The 25296-nt window shown below is 46.1% G+C and overlaps 1 protein-coding gene across 8 annotated transcripts in view; it reads left to right on the plus strand.

Annotated features, from left to right (window-relative positions):
• Positions 1 to 25296, plus strand: part of pard3bb (par-3 family cell polarity regulator beta b) — a 359080-nt gene that overhangs the window by 11807 nt on the left and 321977 nt on the right. For 7 of the 8 annotated variants that reach the window (XM_042320041.1, XM_042320039.1, XM_042320042.1 and 4 more), the window contains one exon: positions 18729 to 18830. In XM_042320041.1, the coding sequence (XP_042175975.1) occupies positions 18729 to 18830 (102 nt within the window). Of the gene's footprint in view, positions 1 to 2413; positions 2700 to 18728; positions 18831 to 25296 lie in introns of those variants that run through there. The other variant, XM_042320045.1, reaches the window with a different exon arrangement.

Genomic DNA, 25296 nt, shown 5'->3' on the forward strand with positions numbered 1-25296 from the left:
GATGAGTTAGTCTGGGGCCCATGAGATGAGTTAGTCTGGGGCCCATGAGATGAGTTAGTCTGGGGCCCATGAGATGAGTTAGTCTGGGGCCCATGAGATGAGTTAGTCTGGGGCCCATGAGATGAGTTAGTCTGGGGCCCATGAGATGATATCACAATAAATGGGAGAGCAGTTAGTCTGGGGCCCATGAGATGAGTTAGTCTGGGGCCCATGAGATGAGTTGAGTCTGGGGCCCAAGAGATGATGAGTATCACAATAAATGGGAGAGAGCTGTGGGACTTGATGAGCCACGGGATTCATTTGGGGAGTTGATGAGCGAGGGGGAAAGATGGGGAGTTGATGAGCGAGGGGAAGAGATGGGGAGTTGATGAGCGAGGGGGAGAGATGGGGAGTTGATGAGCGAGGGGGAGAGATGGGGGAGTTGATGAGCGAGGGGAGAGATGGGGAGTTGATGAGCGAGGGGGAGAGATGGGGGGTGGGGAGTGATGAGCGAGGGGAGAGATGGGGGGAGTTGATGAGCGAGGGGAGAGATGGGGAGTTGATGAGCGAGGGGGAGAGATGGGGAGTTGATGAGCGAGGGGGAGATGGGGTAGTTGAGATGGGGAGCGAGGGGGTTGATGAGCGAGGGGAGATGGGGAGATGGGGGGGAGAGATGGGGAGTGAGCGAGGATGGGGAGAGATGGGGATGGGGAGTTGATGAGCGAGGGGAAAGATGGGGAGTTGATGAGAGATGGGGAGTTGATGAGCGAGGGGAGAGATGGGGGAGTTGATGAGCGAGGGGGATGGGGAGAGATGGGGTAGTTGATGAGCGAGGGGAGAGATGGGGAGTTGATGAGCGAGGGGGAGGATGGGGGAGTTGATGAGCGAGGGGAGAGGGGGTAGTTGATGAGCGAGGGGGAGATGGGGTAGTTGATGAGCGAGGGGGTAGTTGATGAGCGAGGGGAGATGGGGAGTTGATGAGCGAGTGGGAGTTGATGAGCGAGGGGAGAGATGGGGGAGTTGAGTTGATGAGCGAGGATGGGGGAGTGGGAGTTGATGAGCGAGGGGAGAATGGGAGAGATGGGGTAGTTGATGAGCGAGGGGAGAGATGGGGTAGTTGATGAGCGAGGGGAGAATGGGGAGTTGATGAGCGAGGGGGAGAGATGGGGAGTTGATGGATGAGAGATGGGGAGTTGATGAGCGAGGGGAGAGATGGGGAGTTGATGAGCGAGGGGAGAATGGGGGAGAGATGGGGGAAGTGAAAGATGCATTATTATGTAATAAATCACCAATTGTGAATGAAGAACACTGTTCTATTCTATCTATTGTCCACCAAATCCAAGCAGTCTTATCAGTCTACTCTGGCCAACTCGGAGTACACAGTGAAAGGACGTATAATATACAAATGGCAAGAAGACCAAGACAAAATGGATGCACATGCTCCTATGAGAACTGAACGAAAACGACTCAGATGGTCGGAGGAAGAAATGAATCATGACATCTCTGATGATTTTTCCTCTGGTTCTGAGCCTCGGAGCGAACCTACACTTCTTCTGAGGACTAAGTGGGGGAAAAAAGAAGACAGAACCGATACAAACTGGGCAGGTGGCCATGCCACAAACCACAAAGAAATGTGAGACGGGAGAGAGGGAGAGTTGGAGAGAGAGGGAGAGAGGGGGAGATGGAGAGTTGGAGGGAGAGAGGGGGAGAGGGAGAGTTGGAGGGAGAGGGGGAGGGAGAGTTGGAGGGAGAGAGGGAGAGTTGGAGGGAGAGTTGGAGGGAGAGAGGGAGAGTTGGAGGGAGAGAGGGAGAGTTGGAGGGAGAGTTGGAGGGAGAGAGAGAGAGACAGAGAGAGGGAGGGAGAGAGAGAGAGACAGAGAGAGGGAGAGAGGGAGAGAGAGAGAGAGAGAGAGAGTGTGTGAGAGAGAGAGAGAGAGAGGTGGAGAGGGAGTTGGAGAGTTGAAGGGAGAGAGAGGTGGAGAGGGGGAGAGAGGGAGAGTTGGAGAGTTGGAGGGAGAGAGGTGGAGAGGGAGAGAGGGAGAGTTGGAGAGAGGGGGGAGGGAGAATTGGAGAGAGGGGGAGAGGGAGAGTTGGAGAGACAGGGAGAGTTGGAGGGAGAGTTGGAGAGGGGGAGAGTTGGAGAGAGTGGGAGAGGGAGAGAGGGGGAGAGAGAGAGAGAGGGAGAGAGTTGGAGGGAGAGTTGGAGGGAGAGAGAGAGGAGGAGGGAGAGAGGAGAGAGAGAGAGAGAGAGAGTGTGTGAGAGAGAGAGAGAGAGGTGGAGAGGGAGAGTTGGAGAGAGGGAGAGGGAGAGAGGGGGAGAGAGAGAGGGAGAGAGAGTGGGAGAGGGAGAGAGGGGGAGAGAGGGAGAGAGAGAGAGAGAGATAAAGAGATAAAGAGAGAGAGGGGACGGCACCGTTTTGGATAGAACAAGCCAGTGACATGCTAGGGGCTGATTTTATCAACATGTCATCACAGAGAGCCCGACATCTCAGGCTGAAAACATCAGCAAGCTCTCAGCCAGCTGGAAGCGATCATTTCAATCCTGTATCCGTGGAAGGATTCGGTGGAAGGAGAGCGTAGGCTTTCTGGAGAGCTTCTAGTCAGATGTTTGGGATACCTTTTCTTTGGAGAAAACCATGTCACGGGACCGCTTCAGAGAGATGATGCGTTACCTCCGTTTTGATGAAACGTGATGACTGGAAACAGACACATTCGCCATGGTATCCGACCATATAAATGATTGACTGCTGTCGTATAGACACGTACATTCATTTTTATGCCATTATTGCCTTTGTGCTGATTTTTCACTATTTATCAAGGCCACTTAGAATGATTTATTCTAACTGATGTTTTCATCTTGCTGACCAGGTTTAAAAAAAAAAATGTTTTTTGTCTTTATAAAACAAAGCTGATGTATGAATTACACTGGGCCAGTTTGTTTGGCCACCTATTTAAGTCCGTGATATGATGTATGAATTACACTGGGCCAGTTTGTTTGGCCACCTTTTTTGTGCCAGTGCCTTATAGCAGTGCTTCCCAAACTTGGTCCTGGGGACCCCGAGGGGTGCACGTTTTGGTTTTTGCTGTGACACTACTCAGCTGCTAAAAGGAAACATCAATTGGACTCTGCTGTGTAGTGCTAGGGCAAATAACAAAACGTGCCCCCGTTGGGATCCCCAGGATGTTGTCAGGGAAACGCTGCCTCATAGCAACAATTCCTCCCCAAGTCCCATTGATCAGCTAAATCCCCCCCCCCTTTTTTCTCTTAAAAAAATTATTTAATTATTATTATTATTTTATATTTAATTATTATTTTTATATATTTTTTAAATTTATATATATTTTAATTAATTAATTAATTTATTTTTGAAAATGGAATTGTTTTGATTTAATTTGAATCTATGGTTTAGCACAATGTCCCGAAGGCCTGTATTGGAAGATTCAAGGTTTGTTTTGCCTCCGTTTTTATGAGCTTTTTGTCTTTTAAGTCTGGTTCGATTCCGGGCTGTATCACTGTGATCAGGAGTCCCATAGGGCTGCATACAATTGGCCCAGCGTAGTCCGGGTTAGTGGAGGGTCTGGCAGTGGGGGGGGGGGCTTTACTTGGCTCATCGTGCTCTAGCGACTCCTTGTGGTGGGCCGGGTGCCTGCAGGCTGACAACGGTCGTCAGTTCAACGGTGTTTCCGCCGACACATTGGTGCGACTGGCTTCCGGGTTAAGCGAGCGGAGGGTGTTAAGAAGCGTGGGTCATGTTTTGGAGGACGCCTCTTCGTTGGGGAGTTGCAGCGATGAGACAAGATCGAAATTGGGGAGAAAAAGAGGGTTAAAAACATTATTATTATTTTTTAAAACTATGTGCTGTGTGAACTATGCACCGTCCTATACAGACATCAAGCCCCTCCCCCTGGCACTCACAACAAATACAAAAGAAAACTTCTTACTCTCTGACAACAAACAGTTTAAACTCGCTGTTTGCATTTGAGGTTTGGTCCAACAGAATGGGTCATATGGACACCGGAACACATTGAGTCATTATTTTACTGTAGTAGGTAGAGACATTATTTTACTGTAGTAGAGACATTCTTTTTAGTTTAAGAGACATTTTACGGTAGTAGATTGAGACATTATTTTACCGTAATAGAGACATTCTTTTACTGTAAGAGACATTTTACTGTAGTAGATTGAGACATTATTTTACTGTAATAGATTGAGACATTATTTTATTGTAATAGATTGAGACATTATTTTACTGTAATAGATTGAGACATTATTTTACTATAATAGATTGAGACATTATTTTACTGTAATAGATTGAGACATTATTTTACTGTAATAGATTGAGACATTATTTTACTGTAATAGATTGAGACATTATTTTACTGTAATAGATTGAGACATTATTTTACCGTAATAGATTCATTATTTTACTGTAAGAGACATTTTACTGTAATAGATTGAGACATTATTTTACTGTAATAGATTGAGACATTATTTTACTGTAATAGACGACAACTTAACCTTTCTCATGTCTCAACATGTAGAATAGAGCAGAACTGAAACGGCACTATCAGTGATCCTTATTGAGGGGAATGAATCCTCAGTTTCTGTCGCCTGCGGCGTTGCCATACTGCAGCATTTCAACCACAGACTGTCATGTGCTATTGTCTCGTCTGTTGTTGTATAGATGTGCAAGGAGCAAAGAAAGACTCTGTTGGAGACAGACAGGAGGGTGTGTTCAGAACAGTTCAACTGTTGTACCATGTTTTAAACCGTTGGAGACAGACCGGAGGGTGTGTTCAGAACAGTTCAACTGTTGTACCATGTTTTAAACCGTTGGAAACAGACAGGAGGGTGTGTTCAGAACAGTTCAACTGTTGTACCATGTTTTAAACCATGTTAGAAAGCCAAATAGATCCAAGTTGGCTAGACTTTAAATATAAAGATTAGCTGGCTAAAGGTTAAAGATTAACTGGCTAACAGGTGGGCTCGTGTTTGACAGATTGAGACCTGTGTTCATTTTCTTTAATGCTACCAGAAGTTGACCTTTAATTGTGCAACAAATCTTATTTAGAGAGAACATTCAAATAATCAAGATCTTTATATATGTCATAAATCGCTCGTAAATTTGAAAAAAATCAAGATATGGGTTTGACATGGTTACATGTACTGATGAACTGACGAATTCTCTGAAACGATGTTTGAGGTGGCTTATGGTAGAGAAATGGACATTCCTGCAGTCAGCATGCCAATTTCACACTCCCTCAAAATTTTAGACATCTGTCGCATTGTGTTGTGTGACAAAACGGCACATTTTAGAGTGGCCATTTATTGTCCCCCAGCACAAGGTGCACCTGTGTAATGACTATGCTATTAAATCAGCTTCTTGATATGCCACACCTGTCAGGTGGATGGATTATCTTGGCGAAGGAGAAATGCTCACTAACAGCGCAGAATTTGAAAGAAATACGCTTTTTTGTGTGTGTGAAAAATGTCTGGGATCTTTTATTTCAGCTCATGAACCATGAGACCAAACACATTACATGTTGCGTTTATTTTAAATCTTTTTTTGTTCATTGTAGTAAAGAGCTTGTGGCCTGCAGCAATGTGTTCTCTGAACAGTCAGTGGAGCCTGAAGCAGGGGAGGGAGGAAGTGAGGGGAGGGAGAGGGGTGTTTCGGGAAGATGGGAGTCACTCAGGAAGTTATCAGATTGCTAAAAAGGGCCACTTAATTACTAAGACAAATGGAGGGATGGAGGGAGGGATAGAGGGAGGGAGGGATAGAGGGAGGGATGGAGGGAGGGAGCTGCGGTGCTATTTTTTCATAAGGGCCGGGAATGCCAGATGCCTGAATGCTGAGATGAACAGGGCTGAGCAAGCTGAATTCTGCCAGAATGAGCTGATAGCATCTAAACCCATGGCCCGGCGCCAGAAAACAAAACAATTAGCACAGAGGAGGAGGCAGGGCGGTCTGTTAGAAAAATGTTACCATCCAGGGAGAGGAAGAGTAACTCAGCCGTATGGAATGTTACTGGCAATACAGACAGGTTACCGTTTATATGGGTTATGATTCTATGGGTGTCAGAGGTCGGATAAAGCTATTCCTAGCTACTTAACAGTAGGCTGATAGGTCATGTTCTGATTATAACTTCATGTTAGCATTTATTCTGACAGTAAGTTAAGCCCTACGTTGTAGACGTATGGGTAGTTTTACAACACAAAGTTAAACATCTTTCAAACAGGGTGGTAGCCTGGATCTACTTCTCCATGATGGGGAGAGAACTACTCTGTAGGCTGGATCTACTTCTCCATGATGGGGAGAGAACAACTATGTAGGCTGGGTCTACTTCTCCGTGATGGGGAGAGAACTACTCTGTAGGCTGGGTCTACTTCTCCGTGATGGGGAGAGAACAACTCTGTAGGCTGGGTCTACTTCTCCATGATGGGGAGAGAACTACTCTGTAGGCTGGGTCTACTTCTCCATGATGGGGAGAGAACTACTCTGTAGGCTGGGTCTACTTCTCCATGATGGGGAGAGAACTACTCTGTAGGCTGGGTCTACTTCTCCATGATGGGGAGAGAACTACTCTGTAGGCTGGAGCTACTTCTCCATGATGGGGAGAGAACTACTCTGTAGGCTGTATCTACTTCTCCATGATGGGGAGAGAGCTACGCGGACTGTAACTACGCGGACTGTAACTACGCGGACTGTAACTACGCGGACTGTAAAAAGGATCCTTTGGCAACACTTCACACAGGATCAATACCATACGTCTGCCCCTCGTTGGTAGTGAGCTAGGTAGTGAGCTAGGTAGTGAGCTAGGCAGTGAGCTAGGCAGTGAGCTAGGCAGTGAGCTAGGCAGTGAGCTAGATAGTGAGCTAGGCAGTGAGCTAGGCAGTGAGCTAGGCAGTGAGCTAGGCAGTGAGCTGATAGTGAGCTAGGCAGTGAGCTAGGTAGTGAGCTAGGTGTGAGCTAGGTAGTGAGCTAGGCAGTGAGCTAGGTAGTGAGCTAGGTAGTGAGCTAGGCAGTGAGCTAGGCAGTGAGCTAGGCAGTGAGATCGACAGTGAGCTGTAGTGAGCTGGTAGTGAGATCGACAGTGAGCTAGGCAGTGAGCTAGGTAGTGAGATCGACAGTGAGCTAGGCAGTGAGCTAGGCAGTGAGCTAGGCAGTGAGCTAGGCAGTGAGATCGACAGTGAGCTAGGCAGTGAGCTAGGTAGTGAGCTAGGCAGTGAGATCGACAGTGAGCTAGGCAGTGAGCTAGGTAGTGAGCTAGGTAGTGAGCTAGGTAGTGAGCTAGGTAGTGAGCTAGGTAGTGAGCTAGGCAGTGAGCTAGGTAGTGAGCTAGGCAGTGAGCTAGGTAGTGAGCTAGGTAGTGAGCTAGGTAGTGAGCTAGGCAGTGAGCTAGGCAGTGAGCTAGGCAGTGAGCTAGGCAGTGAGCTAGGCAGTGAGCTAGGTAGTGAACTAGGCAGTGAGCTAGGCAGTGAGATCGACAGTGAGCTAGGTAGTGAGCTAGATAGTGAGCTAGGTAGTGAGCTAGATAGTGAGCTAGATAGTGAGCTAGGTAGTGAGCTACACATTCTCAAAGACTCATAATCACATCTTAGAGAGAGGGGGAGAGGGACAGAAAATGTATGTCTTCGCAAACACCGTATTAAAAACAAGGTCAGACTTTTCCAAAGACAACTCCGGTTCTACAGAGGAATGTGGATCCGTCTTGCTCAGCTACTTTGTCAAGACTGTTTTTCTTGTCTTTGTTCAGGATCCTCTCCACCTGCCTGAGCCCTCTGTTGTGGTGCTGGGGGATTTTAACTTCTACAGGGTATATAGTGTGTATCAGCTGGGTCTAGGAACAGACTTCTACAGGGTATATCCTAGATGGGGACACAGGCGTAGACCAACAGTACCAGTTTTCTATTGGATAGACCCAGGGTTAGGCCAGGACCAGTTTTCTATTGGATAGACCCAGGGTTAGGCCAGGACCAGTTTTCTATTGGATAGACCCAGGGTTAGGCCAGGACCAGTTTTCTATTGGATAGACCCAGGGTTAGGCCAGGACCAGTTTTCTATTGGATAGACCCAGGGTTTGGCCAGGACCAGTTTTCTATGGGATAGTCCCAGGGTTAGGCCAGAACCAGTTTTCTATTGGATAGACCCAGGGTTAGGCCAGAACCAGGTTTCTATTGGATAGACCCAGGGTTAGGCCAGGACCAGGTTTCTATTGGATAGACCCAGGGTTAGGCCAGGACCAGTTTTCTATTGGATAGACCCAGGGTTAGGCCAGGACCAGTTTTCTATTGGATATTCCCAGGGTTAGGTCAGGACCAGTTTTCTATTGGATAGACCCAGGGTTAGGCCAGGACCAGTTTTCTATTGGATAGACCCAGGGTTAGGCCAGGACCAGTTTTCTTTTGGATAGACCCAGGGTTAGGCCAGGACCAGTTTTCTATTGGATAGACCCAGGGTTTGGCCAGGACCAGTTTTCTATGGGATAGTCCCAGGGTTAGGCCAGAACCAGTTTTCTATTGGATAGACCCAGGGTTAGGCCAGAACCAGGTTTCTATTGGATAGACCCAGGGTTAGGCCAGGACCAGTTTTCTATTGGATAGACCCAGGGTTAGGCCAGGACCAGTTTTCTATTGGATAGACCCAGGGTTTGGCCAGGACCAGTTTTCTATGGGATAGACCCAGGGTTGGGCCAGGACCAGTTTTCTATTGGATAGACCCAGGGTTAGGCCAGGACCAGTTTTCTATTGCATAGACCCAGGGTTAGGCCAGGACCAGTTTTCTATTGGATAGACCCAGGGTTAGGCCAGGACCAGTCTTCTATTGGATAGACCCAGGGTTAGGCCAGGACCAGTCTTCTATTGGATAGACCCAGGGTTAGGCCAGGACCAGTTTTCTATTGGATAGACCCAGGGTTAGGCCAGGACCAGTTTTCTATTGGATAGACCCAGGGTTAGGCCAGGACCAGTTTTCTATTGGATAGACCCAGGGTTAGGCCAGGACCAGTTTTCTATTGGATAGACCCAGGGTTAGGCCTGGACCAGTTTTCTATTGGATAGACCCAGGGTTAGGCCAGGACCAGTTTTCTATTGGATAGACCCAGGGTTAGGCCAGGACCAGTTTTCTATTGGATAGACCCAGGGTTAGGCCAGAACCAGTTTTCTATTGGATAGACCCAGGGTTAGGCCAGGACCAGTTTTCTGTTGGATAGACCCAGGGTTAGGCCAGGACCAGTTTTCTATTGGATAGACCCAGGGTTAGGCCAGGACCAGTTTTCTATTGGATAGACCCAGGGTGAATTGTAAAAGGCGGAAACTCAGGCATTTTACACGTCATTCGTTCTCAGTGAGGTTTTGTTTCCGAGAAGCTAGTGAAGATGAGTAATTCCGATGATTTTTATTTATTTTTGCTACGGAGAAACCAGACAATTCCTGAAAATCTGTCTGCCTCAGCTTTACTTTTTTAAAACAGCTGGTACAATATTACTGTCTAAAAGTACAGAATGAAGCAGAGTCTTTAGAGATCAGTTCTGTTCTGACGCTGTTCAGTACTACTGTGTAGAGACTGTGATGACGTTCCTATTGGCTGTTATGATTATATGAGTATCTATTAGTGTACAACTGTCTAGAGATAGTGACGATGCACAGGGCCGAGGCTTGGTGGAGATCTAACTGTCTAGAGATAGTGGTGATGCACAGGGCCGAGGGTTGGTGGAGATCTAACTGTCTAGAGATAGTGGTGATGCACAGGGCCGAGGGTTGGTGGAGATCTAACTGTCTAGAGATAGTGGTGATGCACAGGGCCGAGGCTTGGTGGAGATCTAACTGTCTAGAGATTGTGACGATGCACAGGGCCGAGGCTTGGTGGAGATCTAACTGTCTAGAGATTGTGACGATGCACAGGGCCGAGGCTTGGTGGAGATCTAACTGTCTAGAGATTGTGACGATGCACAGGGCCGAGGCTTGGTGGAGATCTAACTGTCTAGAGATTGTGACGATGCACAGGGCCGAGGCTTGGTGGAGATCTAACTGTCTAGAGATTGTGACGATGCACAAGGCTGAGGCTTGGTGGAGATCTAACTGTCTAGAGATTGTGGTGATGCACAGGGCCGAGGCTTGGTGGAGATCTAACTGTCTAGAGATTGTGACGATGCACAAGGCTGAGGCTTGGTGGAGATGTAAATGTCTAGAGATTGTGGTGATGCACAGGGCCGAGGCTTGGTGGAGATCTAACTGTCTAGAGATTGTGACGATGCACAGGGCCGAGGCTTGGTGGAGATCTAACTGTCTAGAGATAGTGGTGATGCACAGGGCCGAGGGTTGGTGGAGATCTAACTGTCTAGAGATAGTGGTGATGCACAGGGCCGAGGGTTGGTGGAGATCTAACTGTCTAGAGATAGTGGTGATGCACAGGGCCGAGGGTTGGTGGAGATCTAACTGTCTAGAGATAGTGGTGATGCACAGGGCCGAGGGTTGGTGGAGATCTAACTGTCTAGAGATTGTGGTGATGCACAGGGCCGAGGGTTGGTGGAGATCTAACTGTCTAGAGATAGTGGTGATGCACAGGGCCGAGGGTTGGTGGAGATCTAACTGTCTAGAGATTGTGGTGATGCACAGGGCCGAGGCTTGGTGGAGATCTAACTGTCTAGAGATTGTGACGATGCACAGGGCCGAGGCTTGGTGGAGATCTAACTGTCTAGAGATAGTGGTGATGCACGAACAGGGCCGAGGGTTGGTGGAGATCTAACTGTCTAGAGATAGTGGTGATGCACAGGGCCGAGGGTTGGTGGAGATCTAACTGTCTAGAGATAGTGGTGATGCACAGGGCCGAGGGTTGGTGGAGATCTAACTGTCTAGAGATAGTGGTGATGCACAGGGCCGAGGGTTGGTGGAGATCTAACTGTCTAGAGATTGTGGTGATGCACAGGGCCGAGGGTTGGTGGAGATCTAACTGTCTAGAGATAGTGGTGATGCACAGGGCCGAGGCTTGGTGGAGATCTAACTGTGGTGTGAGAAGAGTTGTTTCCTGATGATTTTGGTTCAGCTCATCATATCCAGGCGCAGAGAGCAGAAGAGACACGGACTTGCCATCTGAGATGAATCTTTCTCTCTCTGTGTCTGTGTCTGTCTCTCTCTCTCACTCGCTCAGGCCCTGATTTACTATCGTCATCAATGTTTATGAGCACTGTAATGTTATTAGGCTAGGTTATGGACCGTTGGCATCTCCTACAGCGACCCGGCTGCCCATGGTTATGATCTGACACACACACACGGTCAGACACACACGCACATACACACACAGACAGTAACTGTTCCTACTGATTTACATAATTTCATTACTCTGCTCTGTGTTGTTTAATTACATACTGTGTAATGGTATGTACAGGATACACTGTAATGGTATGTACAGGATACACTGTGTAATGGTATGTACAGGATACACTGTGTAATGGTATGTACAGGATACACTGTGTAATGGTATGTACAGGATACACTGTAATGGTATGTACAGGATACACTGTATAGTGGTATGTACAGGATACACTGTAATGGTATGTACAGGATACACTGTGTAGTGGTATGTACAGGATACACTGTATAGTGGTATGTACAGGATACACTGTATAGTGGTATGTACAGGATACACTGTGTAGTGGTATGTACAGGATACACTGTGTAGTGGTATGTACAGGATACACTGTATAGTGGTATGTACAGGATACACTGTGTAGTGGTATGTACAGGATACACTGTAATGGTATGTACAGGATACACTGTGTAGTGGTATGTACAGGATACACTGTAATGGTATGTACAGGATACACTGTGTAATGGTATGTACAGGATACACTGTATAGTGGTATGTACAGGATACACTGTATAGTGGTATGTACAGGATACACTGTATAGTGGTATGTACAGGATACACTGTGTAGTGGTATGTACAGGATACACTGTATAGTGGTATGTACAGGATACACTGTGTAGTGGTATGTACAGGATACACTGTGTAGTGGTATGTACAGGATACACTGTGTAGTGGTATGTACAGGATACACTGTATAGTGGTATGTACAGGATACACTGTGTAGTGGTATGTACAGGATACACTGTGTAGTGGTATGTACAGGATACACTGTGTAGTGGTATGTACAGGATACACTGTAATGGTATGTACAGGATACACTGTAGTGGTATGTACAGGATACACTGTATAGTGGTATGTACAGGATACACTGTGTAATGGTATGTACAGGATACACTGTGTAATGGTATGTACAGGATACACTGTATAGTGGTATGTACAGGATACACTGTATAGTGGTATGTACAGGATACACTGTGTAGTGGTATGTACAGGATACACTGTGTAGTGGTATGTACAGGATACACTGTATAGTGGTATGTACAGGATACACTGTGTAGTGGTATGTACAGGATACACTGTAATGGTATGTACAGGATACACTGTATAGTGGTATGTACAGGATACACTGTATAGTGGTATGTACAGGATACACTGTATAGTGGTATGTACAGGATACACTGTAATGGTATGTACAGGATACACTGTGTAGTGGTATGTACAGGATACACTGTATTGGTATGTACAGGATACACTGTGTAATGGTATGTACAGGATACACTGTGTAGTGGTATGTACAGGATACACTGTGTAGTGGTATGTACAGGATACACTGTGTAGTGGTATGTACAGGATACACTGTAGTGGTATGTACAGGATACACTGTATAGTGGTATGTACAGGATACACTGTATAGTGGTATGTACAGGATACACTGTATAGTGGTATGTACAGGATACACTGTGTAGTGGTATGTACAGGATACACTGTAATGGTATGTACAGGATACACTGTATAGTGGTATGTACAGGATACACTGTGTAGTGGTATGTACAGGATACACTGTAATGGTATGTACAGGATACACTGTAATGGTATGTACAGGATACACTGTAGTGGTATGTACAGGATACACTGTGTAGTGGTATGTACAGGATACACTGTATAGTGGTATGTACAGGATACACTGTAATGGTATGTACAGGATACACTGTAATGGTATGTACAGGATACACTGTAGTGGTATGTACAGGATACACTGTAATGGTATGTACAGGATACACTGTATAGTGGTATGTACAGGATACACTGTATAGTGGTATGTACAGGATACACTGTATAGTGGTATGTACAGGATACACTGTATAGTGGTATGTACAGGATACACTGTAATGGTATGTACAGGATACACTGTAATGGTATGTACAGGATACACTGTGTAGTGGTATGTACAGGATACACTGTATAGTGGTATGTACAGGATACACTGTAATGGTATGTACAGGATACACTGTATAGTGGTATGTACAGGATACACTGTAATGGTATGTACAGGATACACTGTGTAGTGGTATGTACAGGATACACTGTGTAGTGGTATGTACAGGATACACTGTATAGTGGTATGTACAGGATACACTGTGTAGTGGTATGTACAGGATACACTGTAATGGTATGTACAGGATACACTGTGTAGTGGTATGTACAGGATACACTGTAATGGTATGTACAGGATACACTGTAATGGTATGTACAGGATACACTGTAATGGTATGTACAGGATACACTGTAGTGGTATGTACAGGATACACTGTAATGGTATGTACAGGATACACTGTATAGTGGTATGTACAGGATACACATGGTCAGCTATTCATGGAAAGAGCAGGTGTTCCTAATGTTTTGTACACTGTGTATTTCCACACTGACGTTGGAATAATACTGTGAAAATGATAATGTCCTTTTAGTGCAAGACCTGTTTGAATAGACCGCCAGATTGGTCAGCCTGTGTAGTTGACATCACCAGGCCTAAAATGAGTTAATAAGAGAGTCCTCTCTGACAACAACAGCTAGTTTTCAGATTCCCCTCCCCTCTCAGTCCGCTCCCAGACAGTCCTAGCTACAATTCTTGTTGAGAAATTGCTCTTTGCTAAGAAGCTATTTTTTTGTTTATTTTTTCAATTTTCAATTTGTTAAAATTAAGGTACTTAGTTAATTGTATTTAAAAAAAATAATAATAATATTGAGATTAAAAACAGCCGCATTGGGCATTTTTTTCTTAAGTCAGTCAAGTTAGTTATTGATTGATTGGTTTATCTGATTTCTGAGATAATTAAAAGCCGTAGGCTGCCCCAGCCGGAGAAAACATAACATACATTAAAAATGATGGAGGACAAAACCCCGATGAAGCCTGAAGGCTCATTCCATTATGGTCTTAAAATACTGAATGGTTCTCCGAGCTGTCTGTTTTTATGGGAATGGGCTACTGCTTTGGATTCATATCTCAAAGCTTCTAGTGTCTTCTATCAGCTCAGTCTAATCCACATGCTATCTCACCCATCCATCTGTATTGCTGCCTAACCCATCCAGCTGTATTACTGCCTAACCCAACTATCTGTATTACTGCCTAACCCTAATCCAACCATCTGTATTACTGCCTAAACCATCCATCTGTATTGCTGCCTAAACCATCCATCTGTATTACTGCCTAACTCATCCATCTGTATTACCTCCTAACCCATCCATCTGTATTACTGCCTAACCCAACCATCTGTATTACTGCCTAACCCATCCATCTGTATTACTGCCTAACCCATCCATCTGTATTGCTGCCTAACCCTAAACCATCCATCTGTATTACTGCCTAACCCATCCATCTGTATTACTGCCTAACCCATCCATCTGTATTGCTGCCTAACCCAAACATCTGTATTACTGCCTAAACAATCCATCTGTATTGCTGCCTAAACCATCCATCTGTATTACTGCCTAACCCATCCATCTGTATTACTGCCTAACCCATCATCTGTATTACTGCCTAACACATCCATCTGTATTACTGCCTAACCCATCCATCTGTATTACTGCCTAACCCATCATCTGTATTACTGCCTAACACATCCATCTGTATTACTGCCTAACCCATCCATCTGTATTACTGCCTAACCCATCCATCTGTATTGCTGCCTAACCCTAACCCAACCATCTGTATTGCTGCCTAACCTATCCATTTGTATTGCTGCCTAACCCAAACATCTGTATTACTGCCTAAACCATCCATCTGTATTGCTGCCTAAACCATCCATCTGTATTACTGCCTAACCCATCCATCTGTATTACTGCCTAACCCATCCATCTGTATTACTGCCTAACCCAACCATCTGTATTACTGCCTAACCCATCCATCTGTATTGCTGCCTAACCCTAACACAACCATCTGTATTACTGCCTAACCCATCCATCTGTATTACTGCCTAACCCATCCATCTGTATTACTGCCTAACCCAACCATCTGTATTACTGCCTAACCCATCCATCTGTATTACTGCCTAACCAATCCATCTGTATGACTGCCTAACCCATCCATCTGTTTTGCTGCCTAACCCTAACCCAACCATCTGTGTTGCTGCCTAACCCATCCATCTGTATTACTGCCTAACCCATCCATCTGTATTACTGCCTAATCCAATCATCTGTATTACTGCCTAACCCATTCATCTGTATTACTGCCTAACCAATCCATATGCATTGCTGCCCAACCCTGACCCAACCATCTGTATTACTGCCTAACCCAACCATCTGTATTGCTGCCTAACCCAACCATCTGTATTACTGCCTAACTCATCCATCTGTATTTCTGCCTAACCCTAACCTAACCATCTGTATTACTGCCTAACCCATCCATCTGTATTGCTGTCTAACCCAACCATCTGTATTACTGCCTAACCCATTCATCTGTATTACTGCCTAACCCATCCATCTGTATTGCTGCCTAACCCTAACCCAACCGTCTGTATTGCTGCCTAACCCATCCATCTGTATTACTGCCTAACCCATCCATCTGTATTACTGCCTAACCCATTCACCTGTATTACTGCCTAACCCATCCATCTGTACTGCTGCCTAACCCTAACCCAATCATCTGTATTACTGCCTAACCCATTCATCTGTATTACTGCCTAACCAATCCATCTGCATTGCTGCCCAACCCTGACCCAACCATCTGTATTACTGCCTAACCCAACCATCTGTATTGCTGCCTAACCCAACCATCTGTATTACTGCCTAACTCATCCATCTGTATTTCTGCCTAACCCTAACCTAACCATCTGTATTACTGCCTAACCCATCCATCTGTATTGCTGTCTAACCCAACCATCTGTATTACTGCCTAACCCATTCATCTGTATTACTGCCTAACCCATCCATCTGTATTGCTGCCTAACCCTAACCCAACCGTCTGTATTGCTGCCTAACCCATCCATCTGTATTACTGCCTAACCCATCCATCTGTATTACTGCCTAACCCATTCACCTGTATTACTGCCTAACCCATCCATCTGTACTGCTGCCTAACCCTAACCCAATCATCTGTATTACTGCCTAACCCTACCATCTGTATTGCTGCCTAACCCTAACCCATCCATTTGTATTGCTGCCTAACCCATCCATCTGTATTACTGCCTAACCCATACATCTGTAGTACTGCCTAACCCATCCATCTGTATTGCTGCCTAACCCTAACCCAACCATCTGTATTACTGCCTAACCCATCCATCTGTATTGCTGCCTAACCCATCCATCTGTATTGCCTAACCCTTCTCTCAGCCTCATCCACATGCTACCTCCCCATCCATCTGTAACCGTGTCTTCCATCCTAGAATAGAACGCAGCAGTATATTCCCACTGCCCCAAAACAACAAGAGGTCAACATGAATGCATATCTACAGGCTGAGATGACAACTGAGATACATGATCATCTGTTTACAGGGAGAAATTATGAGATTAGAACTCTACAGTGTGAAGGTAACACCTAGTCCTGTATAGAACTCTACAGTGTGAAGGTAACACCCAGTCCTGTAGAGAACTCTACAGTGTGAAGGTAACACCTAGTCCTGTAGAGAACTCTACAGTGTGAAGGTAACACCCAGTCCTGTATAGAACTCTACAGTGTGAAGGTAACACCCAGTCCTGTATAGAACTCTACAGTGTGAAGGTAACACCCAGTCCTGTATAGAACTCTACAGTGTGAAGGTAACACCCAGTCCTGTATAGAACTCTACAGTGTGAAGGTAACACCCAGTCCTGTATAGAACTCTACAGTGTGAAGGTAACACCCAGTCCTGTATAGAACTCTACAGTGTGAAGGTAGCACCTACAACACTGTTAGTGAGCATTTCTCCTTTGTCAAGATAATCCATCCACCTGACAAGTGTGGCATATCAAGGAGCTGACTAAAACAACAACATCATTACACAGGTGCACCTTGTGCTGGGGATGATAAAAGGCCACTCTAAAATGTGCAGTTTTGTCACACAGCACAATGCCACAGATGTCTCAAGTTTTGGAGGAGCGTGAAATTGCATGCTGACTGCAGGAATGTCCTCCAGAGCTGTTGCCGGTGAATTTAATGTTCATTTCTCTACTGTCTCTACCGTGTTCATTTCTAAATCTGTCGTTTTAGAGAATTTGGCAGTACATCCACCTGGCCTCACAACCTCAGACCACATGTAACCACGCCAGCTCTAGTCCCTGTTCTCCCAGCTCTAGTCCCTGTTCTCCCAGCTCCAGCCTCCCCTCTAGACCCCCAGCTCTAGTCCCTGTTCTCCCAGCTCTAGTCCCTGTTCTCCCAGCTCTAGTCCCTGTTCTCCCAGCTCCAGCCTCCCCTCTAGACCCCCAGCTCTAGACCCCCCAGCTCTAGTCCCTGTTCTCCCAGCTCCAGTCCTCCCTCTAGTCCCTGCTCTCCCAGCTCCAGCTTCCCCTCTAGACCCCTAGCTCTAGTCCCTGTTCTCCCAGCTCCAGCTTCCCCTCTAGACCCCCAGCTCTAGTCCCTGTTCTCCCAGCTCCAGCCTCCCCTCTAGACCCCCAGCTCTATTCCCTGTTCTCCCAGCTCCTGCCTCCCCTCTAGACCCCTAGCTCTAGTCCCTGTTCTCCCAGCTCCAGCCTCCACTCTGGACCCCCAGCTCTAGTCCCTGTTCTCCCAGCTCCAGCCTCCCCTCTAGACCCCCAGCTCTAGTCCCTGTTCTCCCAGCTCCAGCCTCCACTCTGGACCCCCAGCTCTAGTCCCTGTTCTCCCAGCTGTAGTCCCTTTTCTCCCAGCTGCAGCCTCCCCCAGCTCTAGTCCCTGTTCTCCCAGCTCCAGCCTCCCCTCTAGACCCCCAGCTCTAGTCCCTGTTCTCCCAGCTGTAGTCCCTGTTCTCCCAGCTCCATCCTCCCCTCTAGACCCCCAGCTCTGGATCACTGTGGTCATAGTAGAGAATGGGAGTGCCTGTATCTGGCTGAGATAGTTGAGGGCTACTGTAGATACTGTACTCAGGCCAGACACTTGCATTATTAGGCAGACTTGGAAGTCTTTTCTCCATTGTCAAGTGTTGCCCAACCTAAAAACATTAGGCAAACATTATAATTTCATAAATTACATTGGATTTACAAATGATCTGATTCACAGATGTATATTATTGTAATAAAAAAATAGGTGCTGTTTATTTTGCCTTATTGTGAGATGGAACTGTGGACGATAGAGATTTATGATGTTTGTGTACCATAAATCAGAATGTTGATTGGTTGTGTTCGTTGTGCCATTTATGAAATGAGGATGTTTGATTTGGTCTTGTTTATGTTCCATTTATGAAATGAGGATGTTTGATGTGCTTCCTCCCACAGGAGGGTGACTTCCTGGTTCGTACCCACCATGTGGAGTACTGTGACGGGGGCATCCTGGACCCTGATGATGTACTGACTGACCTGGTGGAGGACAGAGACAAGGTAACGATCAACGTTAGGGCCGAGTGCCAAATGGCACCTTATTCCCTATGTAGTGCACTACTTTTGAACAAGGGAAGGTAACAATGATCTACTGTGTAGCTATCAGTGCATTCTTTGGTGACTTTACCCTCAATCACATTTTGGTGATTTTACCCTCAATCACATTTTGGTGACTTTACCCTCAATCACATTTTGGTGACTTTACCCTCAATCACATTTTGGTGACTTTACCCTCAATCACATTTTGGTGACTTTACCCTCAATCACATTTTGGTGATTTTACCCTCAATCACATCTGTGACCGACCGGCTCAATTCGGTCTAACGAGGCAAAATTTGAATGCTAAACAGAGGGAGTACGGTAGTGTACTAAACAACCAAAGAGTTCAAGACTAAAGACTGGTTTATATTACGGGTGTGTTCATGCATTGTGTGCTCTGGGCATTTGTAAACTCAGAGCGTTGTCATATTGTTCGTTGGTAAATTCAGTGTTTGGCTCTGGGAGCGTCCAGAGCCACACTGGACGCTCTGGCCGAGGATTAGAGTTGATCCGAGCGTTCTGTCCTAACAGCAGCAGTCAAACACCCAAGCTAACTGGCTAGCGTTGGTTAGCTTGCTAGCTACTCCCAGACACACGAGAGAACACCTCACTCTGACCATTTTTACTCAGCCTAGCAGAGCTGGATAGGCTGTTTCATGTTATCCAGAGTGTTAGTGACTGAAACTGTGCTGCTGGCAACTATTTAATTATGCTTTTTGCCAACTTTTACTGACACCGGCCATATGGGTGTTGAGCGTTCGTACATTCGTCAGTTATTCTGCGCTCTGGCACACTCAATGAGAGGGCTTGGAAATAAATCAAATCAAATCTAATTTTATTGGTCACATACACATGGTTAGCAGATGTTAATGGTCACATACACATGGTTAGCAGATGTTATTGGTCACATACACATGGTTAGCAGATGTTAATGCGAGTGTAGCGAAATGCTTGTGCTTCTAGTTCCGACAATGCAGTAATAACCAACAAGTAGTCTAACTAACAATTCCAAAACTACTGTCTTATACACAGTGTAAGGGGATAAAGAATATGTACATAAGGATATATGAATGAGTGATGGTACAGAGCAGCATAGGCAAGATACAGTAGATGATATCGAGTACAGTATATACATATGAGATGAGTATGTAAACAAAGTGGCATAGTTAAAGTGGCTAGTGATACATGTATTACATAAGGATGCAGTCGATGATATAGAGTACAGTATCAACGTATGCATATGAGATGAATAATGTAGGGTAAGTAACATTATATAAGGTAGCATTGTTTAAAGTGGCTAGTGATATATTTACATCATTTCCTATCAATTCCCATTATTAAAGTGGCTGGAGTTGAGTCAGTGTCAGTGTCAGTGTGTTGGCAGCAGCCACTCAATGTTAGTGGTGGCTGTTTAACAGTCTGATGGCCTTTTGAGATAGAAGCTGTTTTTCAGTCTCTCGGTCCCAGCTTTGATGCACCTGTACTGACCTCGCCTTCTGGATGACAGCGGGGTGAACAGGCAGTGGCTTGGGTGGTTGATGTCCTTGATGATCTTTATGGCCTTCCTGTAACATCGGGTGGTGTAGGTGTCCTGGAGGGCAGGTAGTTTGCCCCCGGTGATGCGTTGTGCAGACCTCACTACCCTCTGGAGAGCCTTATGGTTGAGGGCGGAGCAGTTGCCGTACCAGGCGGTGATACAGCCCGACAGGATGCTCTCGATTGTGCATCTGTAGAAGTTTGTGAGTGCTTTTGGTGACAAGCCGAATTTCTTCAGCCTCCTGAGGTTGAAGAGGCGCTGCTGCGCCTTCTTCACGATGCTGTCTGTGTGAGTGGACCAATTCAGTTTGTCTGTGATGTGTATGCCGAGGAACTTAAAACTTGCTACCCTCTCCACTACTGTTCCATCGATGTGGATAGGGGGGTGTTCCCTCTGCTGTTTCCTGAAGTCCACAATCATCCCCTTGTTTTTGTTGACGTTGAGTGTGAGGTTATTTTCCTGACACCACACTCCGAGGGCCCTCACCTCCTCCCTGTAGGCCGTCTCGTCGTTGTTAGTAATCAAGCCTACCACTGTTGTGTCGTCCGCAAACTTGATGATTGAGTTGGAGGCGTGCGTGGCCACGCAGTCGTGGGTGAACAGGGAGTACAGGAGAGGGCTCAGAACGCACCCTTGTGGGGCCCCAGTGTTGAGGATCAGCGGGGAGGAGATGTTGTTGCCTACCCTCACCACCTGGGGGGCGGCCCGTCAGGAAGTCCAGTACCCAGTTGCACAGGGCGGGGTCGAGACCCAGGGTCTCGAGCTTGATGACGAGCTTGGAGGGTACTATGGTGTTGAATGCCGAGCTGTAGTCGATAAACAGCATATTATTCATTATTTTTGTTCAACCTTTATTTAAACAACAAGATAACCCGAGAGTGAATTTATCAGCTACATCTATCGACAGTTGTCGTAGGAACATCATGAACATTGTATTGAAATGGTTACTTGCATAGTGGAGTCTTTTGTTTAGACATGCAGCTAGCTAGCTAAACAATGAACCATAATCTCAACTCATGACGTTACTACCCTGCATGAATCTGCAGGTAGCTAACCAACCAGGTTCAATGTTAGCTAGCTAACATTAGGCTATAGCTAGCAATGCAAATATGAATAATATTACTACACAGATCACACATGTAACGCTAGCTAGTAACACAATAATTATAATGAGGCTATATACAAGGGATACCGGTACAGAGTCAATGTGGAGGCTATATACAGGGGGTACCAGTACAGAGTCAATGTGGAGGCTATATACAGGGGGTACCGGTACAGAGTCAATGTGGAGGCTATATACAAGGTGTTACGGTACAGAGTCAATGTGGAGGCTATATACAGGGTGTTACTGTACAGAGTCAATGTTGAGGCTATATACAGGGGGTACCGGTACAGAGTCAATGTGGAGGCTATATACAGGGGATACCGGTACAGAGTCAATGTGGAGGCTATATACAGGGGGTACCGGTACAGAGTCAATGTGGAGGCTATATACAGGGTGTTACTGTACAGAGTCAATGTTGAGGCTATATACAGGGTGTACCGGTACAGAGTCAATGTGGAGGCTATATACAGGGGTTACTGTACAGAGTCAATGTGGAGGCTATATACAGGGGGTACCGGTACAGAGTCAATGTGGAGGCTATATACAGGGGGTACCGGTACAGAGTCAATGTGGAGGCTATATACAGGGGTACCAGTACAGAGTCAATGTGGAGGCTATATACAGGGGGTACCGGTACAGAGTCAATGTGGAGGCTATATACAGGGGGTACCGGTACAGAGTCAATGTGGAGGCTATATACAGGGTGTTACGGGACAGAGTCAATGTGGAGGCTATATACAGGGTGTTACGGTACAGAGTCAATGTGGAGGCTATATACAGGGGGTACCAGTACCGGGTCAATGTGGAGGCTATATACAGGTGGTACCGGTACAGAGTCAATGTGGAGGCTATATACAAGGGGTACCGGTACCGAGTCAATGTGTGGGGGTACAGGTTAGTCGAGGTCATTTGTACATGTAGGTAGAGGTAAAGTGACTGTGCATAGATAATAAACAACGAGTAGTAGCAGTGTAAAAACAAAGGTGGGTGTCAATGTAAATAGTTTGGGTGGCTGGACTATTTAATGGCTGGTCCACTAACTGAAGGTTGGATCCTGATATTATCAGGTACTTGGCTGGTCCATTTGGACTGTGTTCACCGGACCGGTCCTCTGCATCGTTCATATTTCTATGTTGACGCTTTATCTCCATTAGCAACAGACACACAGCTTTGGCTGAATGATAGGCAGGCAGGCAGGCAGGCAGAAAGACACACAGCTTTGGCTGAATAATAGGCAGGCAGGCAGAAAGACACACAGTTTTGGCTGAATGATAGGCAGGCAGGCAGGCAGGACACACAGTTTTGGCTGAATGATAGGCAGGCAGGCAGGCAGAAAGACACACAGCTTTGGCTGAATGATAGGCAGGCAGGCAGGCAGGCAGGCAGAAAGACACACAGTTTTGGCTGAATGATAGGGCAGGCAGGCAGGCAGGCAGAAAGACACACAGCTTTGGCTGAATGATAGGCAGGCAGGCAGGCAGAAAGACACACAGTTTGGCTGAATGATAGGCAGACAGGCAGGCAGAAAGACACACAGCTTTGGCTGAATGATAGACAGGCAGGCAGGCAGGCAGAAAGACACACAGCTTTGGCTGAATGATAGACATGCAGAAGAGACACTTTTGCGGACAGACAGACGGACAGACTGCTTTGGCTGAAAGACAACCGACAAAACTGACAAACTGTTTTTTGGCCGAACACAATACCTTCCTCTGGCTGCTGGGCCAACTGAAAGGCCACCCAGCAGTGTACTGAGTCTCCCTGGTGCAGTAATGTTGTCCTTTACCCAGGTTTTAAACGCAGGCAGGCGGGGAGGCGTTCGGGACAGGCGGGCGGGGAGGCGTTTGGGCAGGCGTTCGGACAGGCGGGCGGGGAGGCGTTCGGACAGGCGGGCGGGGAGGCATTTGGGCAGGCGTTCGGGAGGTGTTCGGACAGGCGGGCGGGGAGGCGTTTGCGCAGGCGTTCGGACAGGCAGGCGGGGAGGCGTTTGGACAGGCGGGCGGGTAGGCGTTTGGACAGTTTGGTTGATTGGTTCTCTGTAAGGCCATCCTTAACTGGTTATAACTTAATGCCATTATCCTCAGTAGAATCTCTCAGACATTAGGATTGAGTCCCAAATAGCACTCTATTCCCTTTATAGTGCACTACTTTTAATGTGTGCCCTGGACAAAAGCAGTGCACTATTTTGGAAAATAGTGTGCCATTTTGGACGAACGCCAGGAGCTCCAATCAGATCCACAGCTTTCTGTAGACTAATTTATATCAGAGGGGAGGAAGGGAGGCTTTTTACCGTAAAAGTGATTTTTGCTGCCTGGTAATATTGCAGAACAAGCAGAACCCAGAATTCAAGGTTTTTAAAAGTGGTGTTTAAAAAGTGAATTCTCATTCAACCATTTAGGCCTAGAGTCCAGGAAGACTAATCAATATAGAGCCATGCCTTAGAGCCATGCCTTATAGTCAGGGGATTTCTTAAGAGGGAACTCTACTGGCCTAGAGTCCAGGAAGACTAATCAATATAGAGCCATGCCTTATAGTCAGGGGATTTCTTAAGAGGAAACTCTACTGGCCTCAAGTCCAGGAAGACTAATCAATATAGAGCCATGCCTTATAGCTAGCCTTATAGTCAGGGGATTTCTTAAGAGGAAACTCTACTGGCCTAGAGTCCAGGAAGACTAATCAATATAGAGCCATGCCTTATAGCTATGCCTTAGAGCCATGCCTTATAGTCAGGGGATTTCTTAAGAGGGAACTCTACTGGCCTAGAGTCCAGGAAGACTAATCAATATAGAGCCATGCCTTATAGCCATGCCTTATAGTCAGGGGATTTCTTAAGAGGGAACTCTACTGGCCTAGAGTCCAGGAAGACTAATCAATATAGAGCCATGCCTTAGAGCCATGCCTTATAGTCAGGGGATTTCTTAAGAGGGAACTCTACTGGGATGGGCTGGTGCTTTAGAATGCTCTGTACTCTGTACTCATTATGTATTAGGTACTCTGTACTCATTATGTATTATGTAGACTGTACTCAATATGTAGAGCCATGCTTATGTACTCATTATGTATTAGGTACTCTGTACTCATTGATGGACTCTATTAGGTACTCTGTACTCATTATGTATTAGGTACTCTGTACTCATTATGTATTAGGTACTCTGTACTCATTATGTATTAGGTACTCTGTACTCATTGATGGACTCTATTAGGTACTCTGTACTCATTATGTATTATGTACTCTGTACTCATTATGTATTAGGTACTCTGTACTCATTATGTATTAGGTACTCTGTACTCATTATGTATTAGGTACTCTGTACTCATTGATGGACTGTATTAGGTACTCTGTACTCATTGATGGACTGTATTAGGTACTCTGTACTCATTGATGGACTCTATTAGGTACTCTGTACTCATTATGTATTATGTACTCTGTACTCATTGATGGACTCTATTAGGTACTCTGTACTCATTGATGGACTCTATTAGGTACTCTGTACTCATTGATGGACTGTATTAGGTACTCTGTACTCATTGATGGACTGTATTAGGTACTCTGTACTCATTGATGGACTGTATTAGGTACTGGACAATGTACTCATTTCACAGAAACATGGACAAATCTCCTCTTCCGGCATCCTGACTCTCACTGGGTGTTTTGAGATAGCTAGTAGCTAGTCAGACTGCACTGAATCACTGCTCTACAAATCAACTTGTATCCCAAATAGTTCTCAGTCAACAGGAATTGACCAGAACAGTCCAGGCTGCCTACGAGAGACGTGGAGCCTGGA

This window comes from Oncorhynchus tshawytscha, linkage group LG03, assembly GCF_018296145.1.
Source record: "Oncorhynchus tshawytscha isolate Ot180627B linkage group LG03, Otsh_v2.0, whole genome shotgun sequence".
In the NCBI taxonomy this organism is placed as follows: Eukaryota; Metazoa; Chordata; class Actinopteri; order Salmoniformes; family Salmonidae; genus Oncorhynchus; species Oncorhynchus tshawytscha.